Here is a 17,333-nt window from a genome sequence, read left to right on the forward strand (position 1 = left end):
CCCCGCGGCCCTCCGGGGGAACTTTCCGTATTTCTGCGGTGCGGGAAATGGCCAGCCCCGTGTGCCCACGAAGCCCCCAAAGGGCGGGGTCGGACAAGCCTCCCCATCCCGCCCCTTCCCTCCCCGAGCCTCGCTCGGCCCGGGAGACCCTCGGAGAGGGCCGAGGCAGCCCGGGTGGGGAGCGCCCGGGGTCGGCAGCTGCTGGACGGCCCGGACGGCCGCCCGAGGGCCCGGGAGCACCTCCTCGCCGCCGCCAGAAGCCGGCTCACCTGAAGGTCACGAATCGCTCTCCCAGGAACGCCAGCGCCAGCCCCAGGGCCGCGAGCTTGAGCAGCTTGGCCATGGGGGCAGCCAGAGGGCGGGGGCCGGAGCCTGGCACTGAGGGGGAGCCCGGCCGGGGGCGGAGGCCAGCGAGAGGCGCTAGAGCAGGCCCGGCCCGGGACGAGGCTGAAGGACGGCTCCCTCCCGCTAAGAGCCGGGCCAGCGAGCTCTCCTCCCCCACCCCTGCAGGGCGGGGCCAAAGGCTCCGCCCCCCTGCCTGGGCAGGTGCCGGAGGGAGCCGGGAGCGCCAAGTCCCCGCCACCCCTCGGAGGCCCGGCCCTGGGCTGCTGGAGCGGAGCACGGAGGGGCTCCATCCCGCATCCCTTGCACCAGGACCCCGGGAGTGCTCCAGGAGTCTGAACTGGCCCGGCTCCGTGGGCTGGAAGGTCCGCTGCGCCTCAAGGGTCGGCTGAGGAGGGAGGGCGGGCCCGGGGTACCTAGCACAAGGCGTGAAGGGGTCACGCGGGCAGGCCGACATCCTCACGCCAGTTCCTTCCCAGATGCCCGAGTGTCCGCCCCCGCCTCTCCCACCCCGCCCTCTAACGGCCGAGTCACGGGGTTTCCAGCCGTGTGCCCATTTCACGGGGGCGCACACACCTGCAGCGACTAGGAGCCACTCCGAGGAGAATGGAGCTCGTGGCGGGACGGCTGTGGGACATCCAGAGCAGCAAAAGGGGGCGGCCTGGGCGGCAGAGGGGGTGGCTGCGGGAGAGGGTGTGAAGGCAGCGGGGCAGCCAGGGGAAAGCTGTTTCCTGGGACGAGCATCGGAGTTTCCCGTCCTTCGGGGTTGTGAATGGATCCAATCTTTAGAGGGCTTTAAAAGCCTGCCTGCCCTGGGATCCAGCCGCACCACGACTACGTTTGTACCCCAAAGAGACGGAAAAAGACTTGCCCCCAAATATTCCTAGCTGCTCTTTGTGGTGGTAAAGACTGGAAAACGAGGGGCTGCCCTTCGACTGGGGAATGGCTGGACACATTGTGGCATCTGCTGGTGACGGAATCCTATTGTGCTCAAAGGAATGATGAACTGGAGGAACTCCACGTGAACTGGAAAGACCTCCAGGAAGTGATGCGGAGTGAAAGGAGCAGAACCAGGAGAACATTGTACACAGAGACAGATACATTGTAGCACAATCGAATGTAACTGACTTTGCCACCAGCTGCGATGCCCTGGTGGAGGGCAGCCCCGAGGAGATTAGGAGAAAGAACCGGGGGAGCAAAAACGCAAAAGAACAGGCTCGATCGCGCGGTTCGATGGGGATGTGATTGGGGTCTCGGCGTTAAAAGCTCACTCGAATGCAAATATGAATAAGATGGAAGGAGGATCCACGTATAACCCCGGGGAATTGCTGGTCAGCTCCGGGAGGGGGAGGGAGGGGCCGAACGTGAAGCGAGTAACCATGGGAACAATATTCGAAATAAATACGTTCCTATTTAAAGAATAAGTGCTCCCTGCCCTAAGCGCTGGAGCCTCGGCCGTGCAGGGGAACCGAGGAAGGCACCAGGGCCGGGAGCACAGCTGGAGGAGCAAATGCAGAGAAGGGAGGCACCAGCCCCTGGAGCCTCCGCTACGGCCGCCTGGCCCAGGGCCCCCGGAGCGGGTCAGGAAAGGAAGCCGGCGATGCCGTACAGCAGAGGCCAAGCCGCGGGCAGCCGATGTGGCTGGAGAAGCCTCCGCCTGGACCAGTCCGGGGGGCGGGGCGGCGTGAAGGCGCTTAACTGCCACGCGCTGAGGCTCGGGCTGGACCCACGTCAGGCCAGAGTCGCCCGAGAGCTGGCCAGGACGGGAGCGAAGGGACTTAGGAGCGGTGGGGGAGGGGCGAGTGAGAAAGGGGCGGAGACCGCCCGCACCGCCCACCAATGGGACGCGAGGGGACGTGCTGCGGCCGGAGAGGCTGAGGAGGCGCGGGAAAGCCCACACTCGGAGAGTGGCGGAGCTGCAAGCAGCGCCCCGCCCCGCAGCGGGGAGGTGCTGAGAGAGAGCCAATGGGAAGGCAGCGCGCCCGGGAGCTGTCCACCTCCGCGGAACAAGGCGGGGCAGACTGTGCGCGGCCAGGCGGAAGCACGCGGCTTCCCGAAGATGCCTCCGTGTGCCCCCGGGCAAGTCTGTAGAGCTCCTGCCGCCCGGGGGCGCTCCCTAAAGCCCTCGCTGCTCCCTTCGGCCCGAGGCTGGGAGGGAATGGAGAGGGGCTCCGAGAGGCCCTTCGGCTGTGCCCAACTTTTCGCGGCCCGCTTTGGGATTTTCCGGGCAGGTTTCCTTTACAGATGAGGAAACTGAGGCACGAGGAGCCAAGATTTTTCCCAGGGTCCCTCAGGGAGTGAGTGTGCTCAGGCCGGGTTTGAAATGGGGACGAGGAGCCTTCCTGAGTCCGGGCCCAGCCCTTCGCCCACTGTGCCAGCGAGCGAGGCTCATAGAGGTGGCCGCAGATAAAGAGGTGCCAACAGGCAGCTTCTGTATGCCAGCACTGGGCGAATCCTCACAGTGCGCCGGGGACGAGGCTGGGCTACTATTAGCCCCATTTAACAGGTGAGAAAACTGAGGCCCAGAGCTGAATGGCCTCCCCCGGGGCCCCCAGCTAGCGTCCCATTTGAGTTCGGCTCTGCCTCAGAGAGCAGCCCTCTGGGCCTCCTGCCAGCATGGATGAAGTGCTTTTGGCCGGCGTTTCTCCAGGCGCTTCCTCCGCTGGCTTCCCCCCGGCCAGCGTCCGGGCCTGGGATTCCGGGGTGGGGCAGTCCGCAGCTCCCGGAACCCCCGGAAGACGCCGCCCGCTCCCAAGCAGAAGTAGCCGGCAGGGCTCGAGCGAGGGCCGAAGCTTTCAGCCCGGAAGAGGGCCCGGCCGAGCCCCTGCCGAGAGGCCAGGCAGCGAGTACCGCTGAGGCGCCCACTGCAGGCCGGGCGGGGTCAGTCCGAAAGGAGGGGGGGGAGGGAGGAGCGCTGCCCCGCCCCCGCCTTACTAAGGTGCTCCCAGGCTCCCTTTCCTCCAGGCCCCGCCCTTCTTAGTGATGAGCCAGTCAGAGAGCCCCCTGCCCGCCGGCCACGTGAGCTCTAACCAATCAAACCAAAGCAGCTTCGCTTACTAGGAGATCCTCCTGCTGCGGTGGATGTGGGAAATGGGGCCCAAGCTTGAACGCGAAACACACCTCTCTGGAGGCCGCCATCTTGGCAGGACCCGCTTGTTCCTCACGGAGGCTCGGTCCATGGAGAGCCAGACCCAGAGACGGGAGGTCCTGGGTTCGAATGTGACCTCAGACACTTCCCAGCTGGGTGACCCTGGGCAAGTCACTTGACCCCCATTGCCTAGCCCTTACCACTCTTCTGCCTTGGAGCCAGTACCACAGTATTGACTCCAAGATGGAAGGTGAGGGGTTAAAAAATAAAATAAACTTACTGTGTCTGGGCCGGCACTGTGTTCGGCCATTGGCCCTGGGGCGCCCCACGACCTGGCCCGACCACCTCCCCCCAATGGGGCCATTATTATCTGCCCCGAGCTGTAGACAAGGGCTCTGCGCGCCTCCCGGCTCAGCCTCTCTCTTAGCCACCCCCCCCCCCACTTCTTTGTTACTGCGAAGAGAGCTTCTAGTGCAGCCCCCAGAGGCCCGTCCCCTCCCTCTAATCCAACGGGAAAGCCATCTTCCAGCAGCAGCGCTTGGGGCTCCCAGGTTCACTACTGCAGCAGCAGGGTGTTGGGGCCCAGCTTCCTGTGGATTTGCCTTTGCATTCCCTGACCCACAAGGAGGGAGAGAGCACGCTTCATGCGACTGTGCCCGCTTTCATTTCTTCTTCCCCAAAGTGCCTGGTCATGGCCCCGCCCACTTCCCTCCTCTTCCTCTCCTCCTCCTGCTCCCGTTTCTAGCACAATATTGAATAAGAGAGGTGATAAAGGCCCCCCCTGCTCCACTCCTGATCTGACTGGGAAGGCTTCTAGCTTGTCTCTCGGTTCCCATTGTTTGAAAGTAACCATCTCTTACTATCTCTTCTTGCACGGCTTTGTTGGTAATATTCCAAAATGCTGAGATGGCGACCCCAGACCGTCACTTGGATCTGCCCGCGGGCAGGGCACCACAGTCCTGCACCCAGAGCTAGTAAAGGGGCCCTGTCCTCTCCTCCTCACCCGGGCCAAGCCCAGGAAGCCACCGCTGATTGAGCTGCCCTCAAGGCCTGCCCTGGCCTGCTGCTCGGCTCCACTCCCATCCAGTGTACCAGATCTCTTTGGCCCATCAGCGAAGTTGTCCTGGGCAGTCGAGTTGTTTCACTTCTGTCTCTTTGTGGCACTCTGAGACACCATCTCAAAGTTGTTTGGAGGCAGTTTGGAAGGGATCCAGCAGGTCTCTGTCCCTTCTCCCCCGTCCCACGACTGGCATCTTAAGGCCCCCGTTCTCTTGGGGGTTCATCCTAAGGGGCCCTTTTGTCTCCATGGCTCTGTTTGATTGTGTCGCAGAACTGAAAACCTCTCGTCCATGGGCAGAAGCAGCATCGCCAAGTGCTACGAGGTTACTCTGAAGAAGATTCGCTTCACGAAGAAAGAGCAGAGGAGCCGTTTGGAGCACAAACTAGATTCTGGAGGAGATCCAAGCCAAAGTTCTCTGGCATGCTGCGAGGGAGGGGCTGAGAACCAACGGAAAACTCTGGCCGCTGACCTTCTCTCTCTCTTTCCCCCCTGCTTTGCCTGGAGTTAGAGGAAGACGAAAACAGATCTCCTTTTCCTGTTACCAACCTTGGGAAACGCTAGAATGGAATCTAGTGACCAGTCTACTAAGGCTGGTTGTTGTCATCTTGAGAAGATCCCAGAAGTCCTGTTGGGTTCTAGACTCTGAGTGAACGCCTCCGCCCAGCCACCAGGCATCCATAACTGGAGTTAGAGTTAATAATTACAGTCTTATAAGGATTTGCGTGATAGGTAGTGCAGATGAAGGAAATCTGGAGCTTATTTAGGTGTCAGGGAGCCAGTGGCAGCCTGGGAAGCCAGGATCAAAGTGGATTCCTCTGGATCCAGTGGATTTGGGTGGAGGTAGATCCCTGTAGCTTAGTCATCCTCTATATCAGTGATGGGCAAACTTTTTAAAGAGGGGCCAAAGGAAAGGACATGCTCATCTGTGTAGGATTAAAGGAAACTGTAAGATTAGGGGTCAAATGGCAGTGGATACTCCCCTGTCCCAAATCAGAGGAGAAGCAGGTAAACGTGACTGGATGGGAGGGGCAGGAGCCCGTGGAGTACTCCTTCACCGCCCCCACCCTATAAGCAGTTGGAAATTGGTTACAGAATACTTTCAGAGCTGGATTATGGAGGTTATATATATGGAGTTTGGTAAATTGTGGGCCAAGATGGTAAGTGGACAGAGACTAAACCCCTTGTGGTGAGAACTTTCTTTGTTTGAATTATTCTCTCACAGGATGGAAATATGTTGTAGAACCCAGAAAGAGTCGGAATGAAAGATCCAGACTCTTGTATGACATTATGGTGAAACAGGCTTGTCTGTAGGAATTCCTGACTTACAGAGCTTTGGCTTCCAGCCCTTCCCCGTTATCTGAAGGGACCGCCCACCTCCCAGACCTCCCCCCGGCTGGACCGTCTGCCTTGGAGACCTCCCCTATCCCGCCCCCTGCTGCCCGCCCCTCTGTCAATACCCAGCTCAGGCACAGCTCGGGGTCACACATGAGCCTTTCGATGTCAGACCCTTGGTTTAGACGAAGACAAAGTCCCTTTGCCTCTTGCTTTGGTGGTTCAGACTCGGCCACTGGGATGATCCAAGGGCACGTCCACCTGAGGTTAAAGTCTTGTACAGAACTGACCGCAGGCCCCCAGGGCAGAGGCAGTTACAGGCCCTGCTCAGCTCAAACACTTGGCTTGGTGAAAGGAAGGTAGCAGGTACAATCCAGCTAACGTACACGGACTCTACCTTTCACCAACTAAGTGGATTTAATGATTTCAGGGACCAGGAGAAGGAGCGAGTTTAAGGAAAGAGGAGGGAAGGGAATCTGGCTAAAACGACACGTTCCCCCGGGCCGGGGCGAGGGGGTGTATCTGCAATGGCTGAACTCCTGTCTAAGCCCCGAAATAATCTTCCTTCCAAAACCTGAACTGCCAAACTGAAGGTAGACTGTGGCCTTGCTTGAAGGTCTGTCTTTGTGGTTAGCCATCAAGGTAAGGCAGCCCTGGCTGTCAGTGCCTGAATGTGAATGGCCCAGCCCTACAGCTACACAGAGTGTGGCCAGAGCCCGGACCCCCTGCCAGAGGGGTGACCCGGCTTTTATACCAGGACTCCAAGTGCCTTTAACTGCCGCCTCTCTTAGAGTTCTGGGGGGCACCATGGAACCCCTCTCAGAAACATGGATGCCCCATCTGCCAGTCTGTTTCTAAGGCCACTCTTTCGAAGTTTCATTGTACTGTATCCTCCTCATTGTATTCATCAGATTAGGAAGAATAGAACACTTCAGGGGGCCGCATCTGGCCGGCAGGGTGTAGTTTGCCCATCACTGCACTATATCCTCACGTTCTTTTGTAGAATATCATATTTTTTATAGTCTGTTTTTTAGATACGAAGACTCCATAGTGTTCCTTTTGGACGTCCCCTCAAGCCCAGCCGCTGTAGGGTACTTTGTACCTGCCAGTTTCCAGGCAGCGAATGCATTTCTGAACAGGAGGCTCTTTTCATGGGTGCTTCTAAGCCTACAGACAGACCCAAGTCCTTTGGGGTTCAGAACTGGCCAGCTGTCTGCCTCGATGGCAGTTTGTCGTGGTCCAGACGAGGTGGTAGGTCTACCAGGCTGTGGCTGATTTGGGGAACTGTTTCGTTTTGCTCGTTTTCAGCACTCCTTGTCCAAAATGTGGGTTAGAGGAAGCCTCTTTCTAGAGATTGGGTGAGAGTGCCCAGTTCCAGCAAAATGGAGCTTTCTCCTAAAATGAGGTTTCTTTTGTCAAAAGCCTGGCAACGTGCAGTCCTCTGCTCTCATCGCCGCCGCCGCCGGAGTTGTGAATGTGAGAATTACACATTTTATACTCGTCTTTTTCCTCTTTCTCTCTTTTGTTTTTAAACCCTTGACTTCTTGGTGGAAGAGTGTTTCAAAGGGTGGGCCATGGGGGTCAAGTGACTTGCCCAGGGTCACCCAGCTGGGAAGTGTCTGAGGCCGGATTTGAACCCAGGACCTCCCGTCTCTAGGCCGGGCTCTCCATCCACTGAGCTCCCCAGCTGCCCCCCCTCCATTCACTCTTGATTGAGATTTGCCAGATTTTATTTGTCCTGTCATTTGTGGTGGCTTTCCTTGATGTTTTAGTTCTTGGGTATTGCTTTCCATTTCCCCTAATTGCTCCTTCATCTCTTCTTATGGCTTGGTTTCCCATTTAGAATTCTTCCTTAATGTGGGCGTGTGCATGTGCTTGTCAAGTATACTTTTTGCTACTCTTTGCATTGCTTCTCTCCCATTGGGTGATGGTTCATGGTGGGCTTCTGAAGAAGTAACGCCGCATGAGGAGTCGCTGAAGGAACCGAGAACATTTGGCGTGGAAGCCGCCCGACGCAGGGAGGACGTCTCCCTCTTCAAGCACTTCCTGCCCTCTCCTGTGGAATGGGGAGTAGACCAGTCCTGCTGGGCTCCTAAGAGCTGAACGAGTGGCCATGAAGGACGGCGGCAGGTCCTTCGGTGTTTTCCTGCCTCTGGCCGTCCTTATCAGAGATGCTAAAGAGATCTCACCAAGTACAGAGCCAGAATCCCTAAAGCTCCTTCCCGGGACTGAGGAGAAGCTTGGCCCAAAAGAATGGATCCGGGGTTCGGGGCCTCTCTACGGAGGGGCGTGAAGCTTAACAAGCTGCCGACGGAATCTCTAAGCAGTCCACGCGGGCACTTTGCACCCCTACCCTATCCTAAGCCTTTACTGGGCCACCCATTGGGGGCGTAAAGAACCCGAAATGGTAGATGCCCGTGAATGGGGACGGGGCACCAAGGCCCCTGAAGGGAACGACCTGGAGGAAACAACAAGGATGTTGGCTACAGAGAAGCCTGCGATGCCGAGGGAAGGACTCCGAGAACCAAAAGGGAAAGAAGGAGCACCACCGAGCAGTTAGCCCTGCAGGCTGGGAACAGGGTGCCACCAGCCCGGGCCTGAAGAAGAGAGAGAAGATGCCACCCCCCACCCCCGCCACTGGCACCTTTACTTTGTCGTGGAGACTGGACGCCACGTGGGCCATCAGACCCGGTCCATTTGCCAGCCAGCTCTTTTTCTGCCCCTTGGGAGGTGGGTGGGGCACAGAGAGGAAATCAGGGGGGCAAATGCAGGTGACAGAAAAGAAAAGAAAAGGGAGCCCCCGGAGGGCATCTGAAAAAACTGGGTCCTGAGCACCAGGAGCTGCGGGTGAAGGATGACTTGGGCAGAGGCAACCTCTGGGTTTCAGGAAGCATTTAATTGCTGAAGGTGTCAGTCTCAGGACAACCGCAGATGCTGCTTAGAAGAGGCTGCCAGCACACGGGCAGTGGCCGCTGCCAGGGGACGCGGCATCACAGCCGGCGGGGCTCTTCTCAGACAGCCCGACTCTGTCCTGGAAGCCGGGCGAGGGCTGCGGGCGGGTGGGTGAAGGCGGGACTTGGGCACCCTGCCAGGGCGGGGATACATCACCGGCAGTACCGCTGCCCACCCAAGCCCCCCTCACTGCCCTCGCTCCCACCTTCTTGCCCAGGAAAACGGGGACTTCCTTCTACGCTGCCTACGTCTCAGTCACCTGCACTATTGGATGAACATTCACAGTGAATTCGGTGTTAGTAAGAGCAGGTGCCACGGCTGCCCCTCAGAGCTGGCACTGCAGGGCTCTATGGAACAGTGTGCCAATGAGCAACTTGCCACCATACACGGAGGCCACGGTGCTGCCTTGCAGCACGGAGCCGTTGTTGGCATAGACGGTGCTCACTGTAGGCGCCTCAGAAAGAATGTTCTGGATCCGAAGCACCTGCAAGGCGAAGAAGAGAGCCCGGCATCAGCCCTGCCCCCTGCCTTGCCCCCTGCCCTGCCCGGGCAGCTCCACTTTCAGCCCAAGCAGAATCCTTCTGTCCCTGCAGGAAGCGTCCTCGGCTCCCTCTTCGTGCCCTCCAGGCCCGAGTCAAAGCGAGCATCGAGCATCTCCTAGAAGGATCAGGACTGATGCCCGGGAGGGGCTGCAGACCCCGGGGGGGGGGGGATGCATGGGGGGAGGACTGGGGGGCTATCGGGACAACAAGTGGTTTGCTGGGGGATCCGACCCGACTCCGTCCTGCGGCTCGGCTCCGGTTCCCCTTCTGTTTGATTTGGACCACTCGGCCTAAATCGGGTCTCGACAGAACACTATATTCAGTTGTGGGGTCTGGAAGCAAAGCTGGCTGCGTCGTGGGGCTGGACACGGGACCCCTCGCCCTGCCGTTTAGACAGCCTTTAAGAAAGGCCCGGCTCGCGCTGAGCAGGAAGCCAGGCAGACCCAGAGACCGGCGCTGCTTTTGCAAACTCGGCCATCGCAAGCGAGCCGGGCGCCACGTCGGGTGGCCTACCGTTGCGATCTTTCCTTTGACTTAATTCATCTGATTCGATGACAAAGTCTGTCTCCCCCTGGATTTGGGGTCCAGCCCCGGGCGGAGGAAGGGGCCTGGCCCCGATTTGTCAGGCCATTGCCAGGCCTGGCTTAATAACCCACCTCGGATGCAGGGGGATTGCTGGGGTCATAGATGAACAGCTTCAGGCAGTTGGGGTGACAGCCCACCCAGAGGTCTCCCGTGGAACGGTCAATGGACAGGTTGTCCACCACTGTGTCCAGGTGGAGCACCTGCCGAAGGAAAGCGGGACCCTGTGTCCACGGGCCTCGCACCTTGGACACCCTGTTTGAGCTGGACACGCCGCGGGGCATCCCGTGGCTCCCTTGTACCCATGTGGACCCCCGCACGTGGCCATGATCCCACCCGGCCTAGGTTTTCCTCACTGTGCCCCGTGGGAGGAAATGACAGTGGCCAGCGGCTCCTGAGAACCGGCCACGCCGTGAGGTCGGAGCAGCAGAGGCCCCGCCACCTTGAACCAAGTTCCCACGAGAGTTGGTGCCTGAGGACAGGGGCGTCCCGCTCAACGACTTTCCTTCTGGGAGCTCTGATCCCCGAGCCTTTTGCCTTGGGAAAGCTCACCCTGGGGTGTCCCTGGGGCCGGTGCCAAACGCACCCGTGGCAGAGGAAAGATGTACAACCTGGAGGTCCATCAGCGTGACCAGCAGGCAAAAAGCCTTCCCCGCAGGTGGCAGCACAGCAGCCAGGAGGAGTCATCCTGTCCCCTTACCTTGACTTGAGTTAAGCTCCAATTGGCGTGTTTTTCCATGACGTGGATTTCGTGGGCAAGGCTGTCTGCCACGTAGATGTACCTTCACGAAAGGGACACGTTTGTTAAAGGGGCGCAAAGCCTCAAGCCCTGGCCAGAGCCGGAGTCCACGGGGGGCCGATACCAGACTTTCAGGCCGGTTGGTTTCTTCCGAAGTCGGATGGGTTTTCTTTAGTGGCCCAAAAATCCTTTTTGCAGGGCAGGTGCCCGAGGGAAGAAGAGCTGGGCTGGCGAGGGCTCCGGAGGCCCCGGCCATCCGAGACGTGGGCTGCCCACGGGCCACTGCTCACGGGGGTTCCGTGTCCAGGGTGGGACCCACAGGCTCCCCGGATGTGGGATGCAGTCGGGGACCTTCTCTTATTAACCCCGACTTGCCCCGATCATCTCCTGCCCCGGCCTCCTTGCGGGGCACGGCGGGGGGCAGAGGAGACAGAGGGTTGGCGCTCGCCACCCCAGAGACCAACCCGAGGGGCAGATGGGGCAGGCTCAGAGGTTTTGCTCCTCATTCCCTGAAGCGCTTTAACTGTATCTGAGCCGCTCCAAAGCCCCGGTGAGGACTGCGCCATCGAAGAGAGCCCTGATCGGCTCCGAAGGGCCAAAGGGGGCTCCCGGGGAGAGAATCCCGACTCTGGCCTCAGTCTCCCCACCTGCGGCGTGAGGGGGTGCAGCTCTAGACCGGTGACCCCCTGGGTTCCGGCCCCTCGAGATAACGTCTGGCTCGCCAAAGCTCTAAAAACCTCTTGGGGGCGAGGCCCGGGGGTGTCCGGGGGCCCCGGATGGCCCCCCACTCCCTGGGGTCCCGGGGCAGGGCTGACATGGGGTCATACTTCTCATCGGGGGACATGACGATGCCGTTGGCGGAATCGAAGCCCTCGGCCACCACGCGGACCCCCTCGGGGCTGTAGTAGATGACGTTTGTCCAGCGCAGGTTCAAGTAGACCTCGAGATACTTCAAGAAAACGTCGGAGAAATAGTGGCTGTTGGTGGCGTAGAAATGCTCGGGGCCCACGGCGACGACGTCATTCACGCTGAAAGAGAGGGAGAGGTCAGGCCGCCGGACGGCCACCACGGCTCACGAGGTCCGAGGAGGCGACGTCTGGGGCCCCGGCGAGGCCGGCACGGCCCAGAGGTCCAGGCGAAGGCGGGAGGGAGCCAGGGCGGGAGGAAGGGGGCGGCGCGAGGAGAGCTCCTGCCTGGCCCACGAGGGTGCGAGCAGGAGGGGCTGGGCGGCATGAACGAGAGGCCCCCAGACTGGCAGCGTCCCGGAAAGCGTGTGCACCGGCCGCCATCACGACGCGGACGGGCCGTTCTGGTCCCAAGAGAGAGACGGAGTGGCAGGAAAAGCCGTCGTCGTTTAATCCACGCGACTTCCTGCCTCTTGTGGACAGCAGAGCATCCAACTGGGGGACCCACGTGGCAGAGTCGGCCAACAACCACTCAGGAAGGGCTTCCCGGGTGGCGGCCAGTCCCGTGACCGCACCACCTGCCGCAGACCGGCCAGCCGGATGCCCACGTTTCAGTCCCCAGTTTGGCTTCGGGGCGACTCCTCGTGTGGCTGACGGGCCGGCACCGGCTGCTCGGGACAGCAGGACGTGGGCACGAGGCCTCGCTCTGTCTCCCACCTCCAAGAGGCCCCGGGGATCCCCCAATTCCACCAGAGCTTGAGGCCCCCTCTGGAGCCATTCTGCTTCTCGATGCCTTCCAAAGGGGGCTGCCCGGAAGTGGCCTGGCCGCCCCCAGCGGGGCCTGATCGGGGCAGAGGGCTCGGGCACGTCCCTCCTAGTTGTAACCGAGGGGAGACGACACACTCGCTCACTCTCTCCCCCTCCCACTCCCCCCCCCCCGCCCCGACCACGAAAGGGCGGGGGCTTGTCTGGCCGAGGAGGAGGGGTCTGGAGGTACCTTGGCAGGAGCTCGTGGCGGAGCGTTTTCAGGTGTAAAAGCGAGTTTTCTTCTTCCTCAAATTTGAAAATTTCCACCGTGCTCTTGAACTCGGGGTGATTGGCGACGAAGAGATACACGGTGCCGTCTGCGGCAGGACAGAGCGCGGGCGCTCAGAGGGCCTGGCCTGGGCCTGCGGCTCGGACACCCCCGCCCCCGCCCGCTGCCCAGGACTCCGCTTGGTAAGCAGGGACGGCGAGGGGGGCCTCTCCTTTCCCCGACATCCCCCCAATCCTGTCCCAGGACGGCTCCCCTCTCCACTGCGGTCACAGAGGCCCCCGAAGGCTCTGAAGGAGCTGCCTGGGGCATTCACAAAGGCCGCCTGACCGCACGACGGCGGAGCTCGCCTGTGGGGCCGGCAGAGGGCTGGGGGGGGGGGGCCCTTCCCACGGGGTCTCCAGGGGCTCCTCTGGCTCCCCGGAGGCTGCCTCTGCCCCTACCTTTGTCGATGAACGTGCTGATGCCGTGGGGGTTGAAGGACATCAGGTCGAAGCCACGGCTGACCCGCAGCTCCAGGGCCCGGGGCTTGTCCTTGTTCAGGTCCAGCAGCAGGATCCCCCCCGGCTTCTCTGGGGCGAAGCACTGGATCCCGGGAACCTTGAGGCCCTTGTGGGAGACGGCCCAGAGCTCGTCAGGGCGAGCCGGCGTGGAGGGGACACGAGAGGCAACTCCCCGACACGGGCCCCCCCAAAGCAGGGCTGGGTGGGGAGAGCCGAGCGCACACAGCAGCTGCGAGCGAGCCCTGAATACCCTGCCTTGTAGGTGTTCCTCCTGAGGGGAGGGGGGCTCCCTGGGGCCTTAGGGCCAGTGGTGACTGTGAAATCAAGAGGGCAGCTGGGGTGTGTGTGTGTGTGTGACCGAGTATGGGGGTGGCAGGTCCTTAAAGCACGGCCTTCAGAAAAACATCTAAAACCAGGAACCCCAGAAAACGCTGGGGCCCCAGCAAGGGGGGGTGGCACAAGTCCTCCCAAAAGGCAGGATACAGGGCTGGGGGGAGCCCACGGAGAGGCCGGCCAAGCCTGGGCCCAGCTGGGTCCCTTGCTGGGGGTGTGACGGCCCCGGTGGCCGGCCCTGAGCCAGGGAAGGCGGCCTTGGCGGGTCTGCCAGGCAGGTCACTTACCACGCTGAGGAAGGCCAGGCCGTTGGGAAGGATGTCGATGTCTTCAGACCCCGATTCTGGAAATCAAGGCAAGAGAGACAACGTGGCCCTCAGAGCTTCGGGGCCTCGAGGGCTCTCTCTGCCTCCTGTTGGGGGGACCTCACAGCCGGGATCAGGCAGGGCCTACCAAGGCCCAAGGAAGACAACGGGGCATCCTGAAGGCTCTCAGCCTCCAGGCCTTGCTTGGGGCTGCCCAGGGAGGCCCCATCATGGACCCTGGCCTTGTCCCTGGGAAAAGGGATGCCCCTCAGCCTCGGCCTTGGATCCGGGCCTCTGGCTTCCTGGCCCTGAAGCTGGGGGGCAGGTCCTGGCAAATGAGCTCCTCTTGGGCATGGGAGACGGGAGGGTCTCCCTAGTCCTCGTCCTGGCCCTGTGACCCTCTGAGGCTTCTGCCAGAGATTCGGGGGACCCTTCCTTGCTCGGGCCCCGGAGAGGGGGAGCTGACTTGGTGCTTTGGCCCTCCTGCCGCCCACAGCCTTCTGAGGAAGCCTTGGAGCCGCAGCTGGGAAGTGAGCGGAACCAGCTGCCCAGGAAGTTCTGGGTCTGCCTGGGCTCTGGGGAAGGAGCTGGCTGAGCCCAGATCCGGGGAATTCCGTGATGGAGCTTCTTCCCTTCTTGTCCTCGGGTTTAAGGCTTCCCTCAGCCCTCCCTGGGCCCAGGCCAGGCCTCAGAAGCTTTGGGTAAATGACGAGGGGGTGGCGGGAAGGAAGGGCTGACCCAGGATCCCTGGAACAAGGGGACTCCTAAGGGAGGCGGGGCCTCGCCCCCTTGGGCAGGGAGCTCTTGGCTCAGTCCTCACTCTTGGCCCTGGGCTTGTGGATGGCCCCTCAGGATGGGAGGAGCAGGGTGGCACGAGGCTGGCCCAGAAGATCCCCATTTCCTGGGATTCCTGGGAAAGCCAAGATGGGAGGGAAGGCGCCGAGCGTGCCGCGGGGGTCTAGCAAGGAGGGCTGGTCCTGGGCTGCCTGCAGCCATGATGGATGTGGGAGGGCGAGGGATAAGGAGGGAGCAAGAACGGGGCTCTCCCAATGACGCCTCGCATGGCTCTGGAAGTCGCGATGCTTAGAGCAGGAGGGGGCCGCCGTGGGAGGGAAGCCCTCTCCGAGCCTCTGCCCCGTCCCGAGGGGAGGAGGAGGAGGGGGAGATGGCCTCCGAGCTCGGATCAAGGCTCCGTCTTATGGGCGCCCCCCCAAGGCTTCTCCCGAGGAGAGCAGAGGCAGGAGGGGTGCCTGCACAGCGTGCCGGGGTCCCCACACGCCTCTCAGCCCCCGACACAAGGGCAGCTGACCGCCCACGTCTGAGGGAAACGGGGAGCACGAGGCAGAAGCACAGTCTGCCTAGCTGAAGGCCTCTCTGGGCACCGGCCAGCTAGCAAGGCCCTTTGGGCTGCCCCAGCCGGGTCCACATGCCTGACAAGAGCCACTCGGCCCTGCCTTGAAACCATCCGGAGCCAGGAGACTCACTCCCTGATTCCAGAAGCGCTCCCTCCATCTTTGCAGATTGCTCCGGGGGTCTGGTTCCTCCCCCCGCTGCCTCTCCAGAACCTCTCCCCAATGGGCCGAGCCCTCGGACCCTTCCCGGGATAGCTTGCGGGCCGCTCCCCATTCGGTCCTCCTTCTGTGGCATCCTCTGGAGGTCTTTCGCCATCTTCCTCCGGGCTCCACACGGCGGGCCGGGAAATGGCAGATCCCCCCGCCAGGAGAGCGAGCGTGGCGCGGCCGCTGTGGCCAGCCCAAGACGCGGCCGGGCCGGGCTCTGTCCGAGGTGGCGGGGCTGCTGCTGCCTCCGAGGCAGTGAAATGGGGCGCCTTGGCCTAAGCTGTGGCACCTTGAGGGCCATCTGGAGGGCGGATGAACCCCGGCTCGTGGGTCCTTCCCACGGTGAGCAGGGGCCCTTCACCCCCTCCAGCTTTGCTCAAGGATCGAGCCTCGGTCTATTCGGACTTAATAATGCTGTAGTGACCGGCCGCCGCCACCGCCGCCGCCCTCCACGAAAGACCAGAAAGGAAAAACAAGGGAGCGCCCGCTCTGGCCCGTCCGCAGTCCCCCCGCCGCCCCGAGATCTGGGGAAAGAGCAGCTCCCCAGAGGTGCCGCCCCCTGGAGCTCCCTGGAGATGGCACTCACTTAAGTCTCAGGAGACGCCCAGGGGTTTGGGGGAGCCCCGCGGACATACCTACACCTCTGATCAGGTGGCAGTTGGGCAGGTCCACGGGCTCCACTTCTCTGGAGGCGTTAAGCCGATTCCTGCGGGTGTAAGCCGAGGGGTCAGCGGGTGACGTCCACCAGGAAAGCCGGGCCTCCTGGGGAGCGCGTGGGGCCTGGGGGGTCACCCTTGTCTCCTCGGAGGCGCAGGCATCCTCGGGGAGCTCCCTCCAAACTCGAATGGGGGACAACAAGGGCCCTATTCTAAGCCTGCTTCGAACTTGGCAGCGGCAGGATGTTCTCCCGGCCCCTCTGCCCCACCCCCAGCCCTGGCATGGCCTGGGCCCTGGCAGAGACACGGGCAGCACAACATAAACCCAGGGAACCACGGGCTCCCCCAAGTCCTGGAGCAGAGCCTCCAGCGGCCTCAGCAGATGGCACTTTTGTGGGTCACGCGTCACGGGAGCTGCTTAGAAACCAGGGATGGCAGAAATGGCGCCGGCCTGTGCCGAAGGGGGCATGTTGGGAGGCTGGAAGGGCACAGGGCGGGCAGGCAGTGCCCTGGACAGACCCGCTCGGCCTGGCCGGCCTTCCATCCTCTCAGGCTCCGGGGCTGCTGCCTGCTCTCCCACCCACCCGAGGGAGCTCCGGGAAGGCTCTGGCAAGCTCGGCCCCACTGCCAGGCCACCCCCAGGGGCTCCGGGCCTCACCTAGCCCAAGCTGGCCCGCAAGGAAGCTTGTTTGAGCACTTTTTAAGCTCCTACAAGGTGCCAAGCAGATGTGACCTTGTTAGATGGCCGCCTCCACGCTGACAGGGTTAGGAAGAAACCCAGGCTAAGGACTAGCCCAAGATCCCACAGCCAGAGAGCCCAGAAGGCCAGTGCTGCAGAGAGTTCTCCTGCCCCTCCCGCCGCGGAGCGCTGGAACATCAGAGGCCCCCCGGGACCTCGGGGCCCGCCGGCTACAGAAGCCATCCAGGGCCCGCCCGAGAGGCCCCGCCATTTCTAGGCCCACTGGGTGAAGGCTGCCGGAGAGCGGGGGAGCCTCCGGGCCACGCCCTCTCCCGAAGGGAGCGCGCAGGGCGGGGCCACCCGGGCCTCCGGATCGTTGTCACCCGAGAAAAGCTCCCAGGCTCCCTCTCTCTCCGGGCGCCCCGCTCTCACCTGAGCGCCACGAACCTCTCGCCCAGCAGCGCCAGAGCCAGCCCCAGGGCGGTGAGAGCCACCAGCTTCGCCATGGCCGCTCCTGGCCCCTGCCCAGCCCTCGGGCCCCGCCCTCTGCCCGCCTCCGCGGCCCCCGGTCTCCCGGCCCCGCCTCCGCCCGCCCCGTTCCCAGCCCGGCTGGGCGTGGAGGCCGCCCGAGACTCGGCCCCCGCCCCGGCGCTTCCCCCTGCCCCTCCCCCGCCTCTTGCCGCCCTCCGGCCTCCCCTCGGCTCCTCCCCCGCCCCCCCCCCC

The 17,333-nt window shown here is 62.2% G+C and overlaps 2 protein-coding genes across 4 annotated transcripts in view; both read right to left on the minus strand.

Annotated features, from left to right (window-relative positions):
* LOC123250414 (serum paraoxonase/lactonase 3-like) overlaps window positions 1-478 on the minus strand; it is a 44,634-nt gene extending 44,156 nt beyond the window's left edge. Inside the window, exon 1 of the mRNA XM_044679474.1 lies at window positions 270-478. Coding sequence (XP_044535409.1) covers window positions 270-343 — 74 coding nt within the window. The 5' untranslated portion in view covers window positions 344-478. The remainder of the gene's footprint in view (window positions 1-269) is intronic.
* An 8,221-nt stretch (window positions 479-8,699) lies between these two features.
* LOC123248979 (serum paraoxonase/arylesterase 2-like) lies at window positions 8,700-17,122 on the minus strand. Of its 3 annotated transcripts, XR_006506362.1 has the most exons (10): window positions 17,043-17,122; window positions 15,911-15,981; window positions 13,699-13,754; window positions 13,019-13,184; window positions 12,540-12,666; window positions 11,465-11,665; window positions 10,599-10,680; window positions 9,973-10,101; window positions 9,034-9,258; window positions 8,700-8,907 (listed from the first exon to the last, which is right to left on the minus strand). XR_006506362.1 is itself a non-coding variant. In XM_044677911.1 (9 exons), exons 1-9 carry the CDS (start codon window positions 17,114-17,116, stop codon window positions 9,100-9,102), a joined length of 1,029 nt encoding a protein of 342 aa, XP_044533846.1. In that variant the 5' UTR covers window positions 17,117-17,122; the 3' UTR covers window positions 8,700-9,099. The 3 variants fall into 3 exon arrangements, 2 of the variants coding, with proteins under 2 accessions (XP_044533846.1, XP_044533845.1); XM_044677911.1 differs by having other exon boundaries at window positions 8,700-9,258; window positions 12,540-12,632; window positions 13,021-13,184; XM_044677910.1 differs by having other exon boundaries at window positions 8,700-9,258.
* Window positions 17,123-17,333: the final 211 nt, after the last annotated feature.

This window comes from Gracilinanus agilis, chromosome 5, assembly GCF_016433145.1.
Source record: "Gracilinanus agilis isolate LMUSP501 chromosome 5, AgileGrace, whole genome shotgun sequence".
Lineage (NCBI taxonomy): Eukaryota > Metazoa > Chordata > Mammalia > Didelphimorphia > Didelphidae > Gracilinanus > Gracilinanus agilis.

Coding starts and splice junctions, on each gene's coding strand:
- LOC123248979 (XM_044677910.1), bottom strand. CDS start 17,116: ATGGCGAAGCTGGTGGCTCTCACCGCCCTGGGGCTGGCTCTGGCGCTG. Junction 13,185..13,698: donor GCCTGGCCTTCCTCAGCGTG/GTAAGTGACCTG, acceptor GTCTCCCACAAG/GGCCTCAAGGTTCCCGGGAT. Junction 10,681..11,464: donor GTCATGTCCCCCGATGAGAA/GTATGACCCCAT, acceptor CCTTTCGTGAAG/GTACATCTACGTGGCAGACA.